The sequence below is a fragment of the Staurois parvus genome, unplaced genomic scaffold (assembly GCF_062004578.1).
Source record: "Staurois parvus isolate SC_StPar_1 unplaced genomic scaffold, SC_StPar_1.0 ptg000211l, whole genome shotgun sequence".
NCBI lineage: Eukaryota > Metazoa > Chordata > Amphibia > Anura > Ranidae > Staurois > Staurois parvus.
The window spans coordinates 106,966-116,167 of NW_028318007.1; the positions used below are offsets into that span (position 1 = coordinate 106,966).

Here is a 9,202-nt window from a genome sequence, read left to right on the forward strand (position 1 = left end):
CTGATAATCTCCCTCGATCTGGGGCTCCACGCAAGATCTCACCCCGTGGGGTCAAAATCATCACAAGAACAGTGAGCAAAAATCCCAGGACCACACGGGGGGACCTAGTGAATGACCTGCAGAGAGCTGGGACCAACGTAACAAAGGCTACCATCAGTAACACACTACGCCGCCAGGGACTCAGATCCTGCAGTGCCAGACATGTCCCCCTACTTAAGCCAGTACATGTCCGGGCCCGTCTGAAGTTTGCTAGAGAGCATCTGGAAGATCCAGAAGAGGATTGGGAAAATGTCATATGGTCAGATGAAACCAAAATAGAACTGTTTGGTAGAAACACAACTCGTCGTGTTTGGAGGAGAGAGAATGCTGCGTTGCATCCAAAGAACACCATACCTACTGTGAAGCATGGGGGTGGTAACATCATGCTTTGGGGCTGTTTCTCAGGATGACTGATCCATGTACAGGACAGAATGAATGGGGCCATGTATCGTGAGATTTTGAGTGCAAACCTCCTTCCATCAGCAAGGGCATTGAAGATGAAATGTGGCTGGGTCTTCCAACATGACAATGATCCCAAACATACCACCCGGGCAACGAAGGAGTGGCTTCGTAAGAAGCATTTCAAGGTCCTGGAGTGGCCTAGCCAGTCTCCAGATCTCAACCCCATAGAAAATCTTTGGAGGGAGTTGAAAGTCCGTGTTGCCCAGCGACAGCCCCAAAACATCACTGCTCTAGAGGAGATCTGCATGGAGGATGGGCCAACATACCAGCAACAGTGTGTGCCAACCTTGTGAAGACGTACAGGAAACGTTTGACCTCTGTCATTGCCAACAAAGGATATATAACAAAGTATTGAGATGAACTTTTGATATCGACCAAATACTTATTTTCCACCATAATTTGCAAATAAATTCTTTCCAAATCAGCCAATGTGATTGTCTGGATTTTTTTTCTCATTTTGTCTCTCATAGTTGAGGTCTACCTATGATGCCAATTACAGGCCTCTCTCATCTTTTTAAGTGGGAGAACTTGTACAATTGGTGGCTGACTAAATACTTTTTTGCCCCACTGTAATTACAAAAAAAATCACAGAAGAAAAAGGAACAAAGGAGCACATCGATGATGAGAACTGCATGGTTATGAACATAAGAATGGCATAAAATTACATTGGGGTGGCCAACAGAACTATACATCTGCAGATAGGCGGAAGGACGAGAAAGTATCCCATGGGTGCTACACTGCCTCAAACAAAGCAAGCGAACCAGCTTGTCCAGCCGTCAGGTACTCCATCTGTCGTACATCAGCAATAATTTTAAACAGCGTTGACATCGAAGGGGGTATAGTAGATAGCCAACACATCGGAGTGCTTCTTCTGGCCGCAGTCAGGATATGTGTAGAGAGTTTACTGGCCATTCTGGGAAGACCTGGGAATGGCAGGCTCAGTAAAAAATACAGAGGCTCAAAAGGGAGAGAAGTCTGCAATAACAATTGTAGAAAAGACCGAACCTCCTCCCAAAAAGGGACAATAGATCCACAAGTCCAAAAAATATGGAAGAGGGAGCCAACATCCCTCCAACAGCGCCAGCAAGCGGAAGGAGCCTTCGGATTAAAGGCATGGACAGCCTCGGGAGTTTTATACCATAACATTCAAATTTTATACGTGTTCTCTTTATAAACTACACAGACAGAGGATTTAGATGTGTTATCCCAAATTTTCTTCCATTGTGTAAGGTCAATGTCACGTTGCAGAAACTGAGACCACTTGCGCATGTAATGATGAGTGTCCTTAGCAAAAACAGTTTGAAGTTTAGCAGGCGAAAAACACATTAACCTTTCAATTTATTGTCTGTTCAGCAGATGTTTCCCAACCTTTTCCTTCAATCTTTTGACTCAAAAAAAAAGCCATAAACTATTTTTTATTTGTGCCCATTAATTGGATGAAAAACGAACGAACTGTCCAAACGATGGCTTTTCGAGCAATTTTTCATACAGTGTATGGCTACCATTAGCCATTTAGAGAGTCTGTGATCAGTCAGACCTGACCCATAGGCATGGTTTGTTGCAGCTGTTTCACTGACATTCTGCTCCATCTAATTCCTTTACTAGCAGTTAGGGCTCTTTCACACAGGAGGCTTGGGGGTAGTAAAAACAGGCAGCTGTTGTCATGGTTTTACCACTTGGTCACTTCTGCCATCTCTTGTCTGTTTCTATTAACCATTGCCATATGTGTATCTTTTAATTTTTTTAAATTTAATTTATAAAATACTCTTCACTTTTTTTTTTCCTTCTTGGTTGCATCTCAGTGCTGCTGATTTCTTGCAGCCCCTTTTCACCCATCCTGTCTACTAGCACTCAAGAAAAATTGGTCAAGGTTGGTTTCCCGATGGTGACCGCATTGGATCATGCCATGATCATGGATCATGTCTTCATCGGGGCAGTGTGTGTGACAAGGTGACAATGCAGAAAAGTAATTGGGGGACAAGGACAGAGTACGCTATAAAAAAAAAAAAGTGTTTGCACAGAGACCATTCATGTCAGGATCAGCAGTGATTTAAAAGAAAGCCACAGATATTTTAAAATATTAAAATTATTATTATACAGGATTTATATATTATTATTATTATGATACAGGATTTATATATTATTATTATTATTATTAATATTATACAGGATTTATATATTATTATTATGATACAGGATTTATATATTATTATGATACAGGATTTATATATTATTATTATACAGGATTTATGTTATTATTATTATACAGGATTTATGTTATTATTATACAGGATTTATATATTATTATTATACAGGATTTGTTATTATTATTATTATTATACAGGATTTATATATTATTATTATTATGATACAGGATTTATATATTATTATTATACAGGATTTATGTTATTATTATTATACAGGATTTATGTTATTATTATACAGGATTTGTTATTATTATTATACAGCATTTACAGTTGTGACCAAAATTATTCAACCCCCACTGAAATTGAGTGTTTTGGCCAGTTTGACATTGCTTTTGATCATTCAGTCATCTTGCTTACATTTACATTAAAGAGGCACTTGTAGGTCAGACAAATATAACATAACAGTTATAATGAAATAACCACAAATGTCTTTTCTGTGCTCACAGCATTATCAGTTTTATTCAACCCCCAAGTGACATTCAATCTTAGTACTTAGTACAGCATCCTTTTACAGTTATAACAGCTTTTAAACGTGAAGCATAGCTTGACACAAGTGTCTTGCAGCGATCTACGGGTATCTTCGCCCATTCTTCATGGGCAAAGGCCTCCAGTTCAGTCACATTCTTAGGCTTGCGCACTGCAACTGCTTTCTTTAAGTCCCACCAGAGGTTCTCAATCGGATTTAAGTCTGGTGACTGCGATGGCCACTCCAAAATGTTCCAGCCTTTCCTCTGCAACCATGCTCTAGTGGACTTGGAGGTATGCTTGGGATCATTGTCCTGTTGAAAGGTCCAACGTCTCCCAAGCCTCAGGTGTGTGACGGACTGCATCACGTTTCCATCCAATATCTCCTGGTACTGAAGAGAATTCATGGTACCTTGCACACGCTGAAGCTTCCCTGTACCTGCAGAAGCAAAACAGCCCCAAAGCATGATTGACCCTCCACCATGCTTCACAGTAGGCAAGGTGTTCTTTTCATCATAGGCCTTGTTCTTCCTCCTCCAAACATAGCGTTGATCCATGGGCCCAAACAGTTCTAATTTTGTTTCATCAGTCCACAGAACACTATCCCACAACTTTTGTGGTTTGTCCACATGGCTTTTGGCATACTGCAGTCGACTCTTCTTATTCTTTGGAGACAGCAAGGGGGTACGCCTGGGAGTTCTGGCACGGAGGCCTTCATTACGCAGTGTGCGTCTTATTGTCTGGGCTGAAACTTCTGTACCCACATCTGACAAATCTTTTCTCAGTTCCTCAGCAGTCACACGGGGACTTCTCTCCACTCTACGCTTCAGGTAGCGCACAGCAGTCGAAGTCAGCATCTTCTTTCTGCCACGACCAGGTAGCGTTTCAACAGTGCCCTTTGCCTTGAATTTGCGAATGATGCTTCCTAAGGTGTCTCTTGGTATGTTTAACATCTTTGCAATCTTCTTATAGCCATTGCCCTTCCTGTGAAGAGAAATCACCTCTTCTCTTGTCTTCCTGGACCATTCTCTTGCCTTCACCATGTTTGTAACCACACCAGTAAATGTCTAGAAGGAGCTGAGTATCACAGTCATTTTAAAGCTGCCTAATTGGTGCTTATTATGCTTGATTGCTGCTCGGTGACATCCACAGGTGTTTTCAATACCTGATGGAAAGCACCTGTATGAACCTCTGTTCTTCAGAGTGGTAGTCTTTAAGGGGTTGAATAATTGTGGCAATGAAGAAACCACATAAGAACCATTTACTACTGTATTACATAAACAATTGATGTCATTTTAGTTGCATTTGGGTAGTTACAACGTCCTTGTAGGATTTGATTCTGAATACAATTCCAAATGTACACTATAGTCCCTAAACCCCTTTACAGCATTGGGGGTTGAATAATTTTGGTCACAACTGTATATATTATTATTATACAGGATTTATATATTATTATTATTATTATGATACAGGATTTATATATATATATATATATATATATATATTATTATACAGGATTTATATAGCGCCAACAGTTTGCTCAGCGCTTTACAATATAACGGGAGACAATACAGGAACAATACAGTTCAATACAAGAGGGCCCTGATCTTGGGAGCTTACAATCTAGGAGATGACTTGACATTATTAAAATATTAAAGCTTACAAGAGTGTGTAATGATTTGGGTTTACCATCTGTACACATTTATACATTTATTAGTTATATACACATTTTTTAATATTTTTATACATTTATTGTCTACACACGGGGAGGGAGACTCCTACTGCATTCCTGGCCACTGAGATTTGGGAGCTGTATAGACCTGCGCTATGGTTGTGTTTCTGCCCCCTCTCCTCTTGGCTGTTGGGGTGTGTGCTTTTTATTGAATGTAATTTAATATTGTTGTTTTTTGTTTTTTGGGGGGGTTTTTTGTGCCTGGATTTCGGTTTTAAGTTTGATACATTGTTGCTACACAACATTCATTCTACTTTTTAGCCACCTCTGATCCATAACATGATCTGTGTGATCCCTTTTACTTGGGGCTCCTCTTAGCTGCCATTATTCAAACTCAGCCACTGCGACAAGATATGCAGTGTCGTTCAAAGGATGACTTTCAGGCAGAGTCAGCGAATCTGTAGCTTTGACTGAAAACAGGTCCCACCCCTAAGTTCTGCCACAGCGGTGTTCACTTGCTGGCTGCTGATAGGCAGGCATAACACACCTTCAATTATAGGGCTGCTGCTTAGGGGCAATAAGCTTTATTTAATGTCAATTTAGTACACACTTAAAACCATTGAAAAAGAAGAATAATCAACATTTTCTTTCAGAAATACATAATTTACTTGTCTGATTTAAACTGTAAATTATCCAGCCATTATCTTCTGTATGGCAATTTTCCTGCACATGCATAGTATCCATCTTTTGGGTGAACCAGGAAGGCTTGGCGTTCTTGGTGTGACATCTGCCCATCAGCCAGCCTGAATCCGTTTTTTATTTTATTTTATTTTTTTTTGCTGTCAGCTGCAGTTGCCTTTGTTGAAACAGCTAACGATCAATAACATCATCCTGACTCTTAGCCTTTGAATTATCCGCAATTGACCGCCGGAAGTGTTGGATTAGCCCTGCAGAGAGCACCAACAAATTTTACTATTATACAAAGATAACCCAAGTAAATACAAAATGCAGCTTTTAAATGATTTGTGAATAATGGCTCACACCATGGTTCGCTGGAGTCCCAAAACCTTAGAAATGGCTTTGTAACCCTTTCCCGACTGATACATGTCAATGACTTTGTTTAAGCTTGCTTCACTTTGTCAGGCAGCTCCTATTTTAAGTGATCACTTGCTTCAACAGGTCTGGCAGTAATCAGGCCTGAGTGTGGCAAGTGAAATTTAACTCCGCTCAAAATTTGTTTGATCTGAATCATTTAAGTGTGACAAATATGAAGAAAAAAAAAATATCCCAAAGGGGGCAAATACTTTTTCTCAACACTGTTCATCTTATTTCCCACTGTTGCTACAAATGTATATTGTAATATGATTATTTTTGGCATTTTTTAAATTGTTTAAATTCAACATAGTAGAAGCTGGAATTGTGATAATTAAAATCTTCGGTCCTCCAAGTACTATTATATGTTGTCATCACTATAAAATATAGTTTCTTAATCAGTTGTCATAGTCACAGGTTGAAGCCTTTACTCTGGTTTCCATAACAACGCATCAAATCTATTGCAGATGGAGTAATGACTGGTAGTATAGGAAATGTCATTATCTGATAAGAGGAGTAAATTCTTGAAAGAAGTAACTGTGATGGATGTCAGCAAAGAATAAGTGTGGTAATAGACACTGAAGAATAGAGACAAGATTTGTACAATGCAAACCTGAAAATGTGAACTGCTATTTAGAGCCAGAGAGGAAGGAAATCAGAAGCTTTCATGTCTACCTGCTAAAGGATTCATATTTCTGTCTAGTTAGTCCTGAGATTTGCACAGCTGGGTTGGTGACGTGACTGCTCTCTACTGCAATTAGGCGAAACAGCTGGGTCATTTTCCTTTTCACAAACTGTAATAAGGGCCATGAAGGCATAGTGATCGAGATCACCCCTATGCTCTCTCCTCCTGTCTGCATCTTCTCTCACAGTAGATGTGAATGCAGCTCCCCTGGTTCTGCTCTTCCCTCTTTCAGTCTTAGCGCTGCTATACAGGGGGAAAACAGGAGTCAGGTACTATGTCTAAGCCATGTGTTTTCAGCTTTTGCATTTAAAAATAAAGGGGTTGAACAAAACTATGGAAACACCAGGTAAAAGAATGAAATTGTTACCTAAATGGTGTTGGATCGCCTTTGGCTTCCAAGAAGGCCTGGGAATTGACGAATATAAGTCTTGGAAGGTGGATAATGGAATTGGATACCACTCTTCATGCATAAATGCCAAAGGCAGAAAACAAGACTGAACCTTATTCTCCAAAATTGACCATAGTGGCTCTCCCCATGGAGTGCACATGGTCAGCCAACATTTGTACTTACTTGCTGGCAGTGACTCTACCTTTCAAGCTGATGATGGGACCTACAAAATACCGAGATATGGCTGCCCAAACCATGATTGAACCTCCACCATGCTCCATGCTTTACCGTTGGCACAAGACAGTCCTGGTCGCAAGCTTGGGAAGATGTTTGCCACGCGTAAAAACGTTCGGTGGTGTGAAGCTCGATTCATCAGACCATATTACAGTCTTCCATTGATAGCTAGTCCACAATTTATGGGAGTTGCACCACTCTCTCCTCTTCTAAACATTAATATTGGTCACTAGTGGTTTGGCAATAAGAGCTCGCCCATGAATGTTTTGCTTATGGAGTTCCCTTGGCACAGTTTTTGTGGACACGAGCTTTGGAAGACTGAGATTGAGCTCTGCAGTCACTTTTGTCCTTTTTCTTATTCCGGGTCACAATCCTGTACAATGTCCTCAGTTGGTCAGTTGACTATATCGACCTGGCTTATGCTAATCAGTTGACCTTTTCCCAGAAACTGCATATGCCTTTATAACCTTTGATACTGCACCTCACGACACTGCATATATTGTCAACTTCAATCATAGAGGCACCAGCTAAGCGGCACCAACAATTTGCCCTCTTTGAAGCTCTGTAAGTTCTGATATGACTCCATATTACTAGCAGCGTGAATGACAAAAGTGAGGCTTCCCACCTGTTTAGCAAGGTGGCTCATCACACAGCAGAAGCAAAAGAATGTTACATCACTTTCAATGTGAAACATCATCCCTTTCACACATACAAATAATGAAGTTTCCAGATTTCTTTCCAACCCTTGTACATTTAATTGTGTCACTTGTAATAATTCCTTATCTGCCTTAATTGCTTTTTATATCTGTCCTCAAAGTAAACCTGAAATGCAAAGCTGTTCATATAGACCTTGTTTTAAAGTGCTAGTTACCTGGCTACTAACGTAGACTTCTGTCTTGAATACTTTTTGAGCCACTAGCCTGGAACTAGGATGCAGGTCAGGAAAGCCAGAGAGCTGTCAAGAGTCATTAACTGCATGCTTGTCCTAGGTAAGTTTTTTTTCAAAAACATTGAAGCCAGAGGGTTAGAAGGAATGCCAGACAGCTAGCATTTTCTAAAGGAGAGGTCAACTATGGCAGCCTCCATGTATCTCTGACAAGAATCCTTTAATGAGGATCTAAGACTGAACACTGTTGTAGGTTGTAGACAATGATAATTTCCAGTAGACATATCACACCAACACTTTCCTCCTCCTTGTTCTTTGTTCTTCTAGGTGTTACGTGATGTTCTCCTGGAGCTGTACCGCCTGCTCAAGTTTGTGGTTCAGTGTGAATCGGACTCTGTGTCTGTTCTTCATGCCCAGCTAGGCCTGGAGGAACTGGACTCTATCATGAGAGCTTTTCTATTCCCACCACAGAAGCTGGAGAAGAAAATTGTTGTTTTACCATAATAGACATGACGCTCATCTGGAAACATCTTCTATCACCAGAAAAAGAAACCGGTTAAGGCTTTTTTAGTAGAACCACTCCAGAGAGACTGCCCTGCGGAGTTTGCCTCCTGAAACTGCTGTTTCCTTGGCTGATCCAATGATGTGTAGATTTAAGTATATCCAACGCCAACTTTTTTGCCATTTTGGGTAGAATAAAGAAGGGTAAAAATATTGTCAATTTGTTTTTCTACATTGCTTCCTGATCTGTAGGCACAACAGGAAATTGGAGGAATTCCTCCCAAAGTGATATAGTTATCCTTTTAAGAAGATGTCACTGGAAAAAGTGCCCCATTAAAAGATTTCTCTTCTTGTTCTGATGCCAGCTCAGAATATAAAATTTGCCCATCCTTTTGGCCTTGATGACCATGGTCATCAGGAATATTAAGGAAAATAATTCTTCCTAACGGGTACAGCAATAAAAACCTGAACAAGGTTCTAAACACTCACCACTCTATCCAAATCTAAAAATGAACTAAAGTTTGGGCTTTTAATATACTTTAACCATTTGCCGCCCGCCCTATGGCCAAAC

The 9,202-nt window shown here is 40.2% G+C and overlaps 1 protein-coding gene across 2 annotated transcripts in view; it reads left to right on the plus strand.

The window, feature by feature from the left end:
- Positions 1-8,845, plus strand: part of TANGO6 (transport and golgi organization 6 homolog) — a 73,226-nt gene extending 64,381 nt beyond the window's left edge. For both annotated transcript variants that reach the window (XM_089678859.1, XM_089678860.1), the window contains exon 18: positions 8,458-8,845. In XM_089678859.1, the coding sequence (XP_089534985.1) occupies positions 8,458-8,634 (177 nt within the window). In that variant the 3' untranslated portion in view covers positions 8,635-8,845. The remainder of the gene's footprint in view (positions 1-8,457) is intronic.
- Positions 8,846-9,202: the final 357 nt, after the last annotated feature.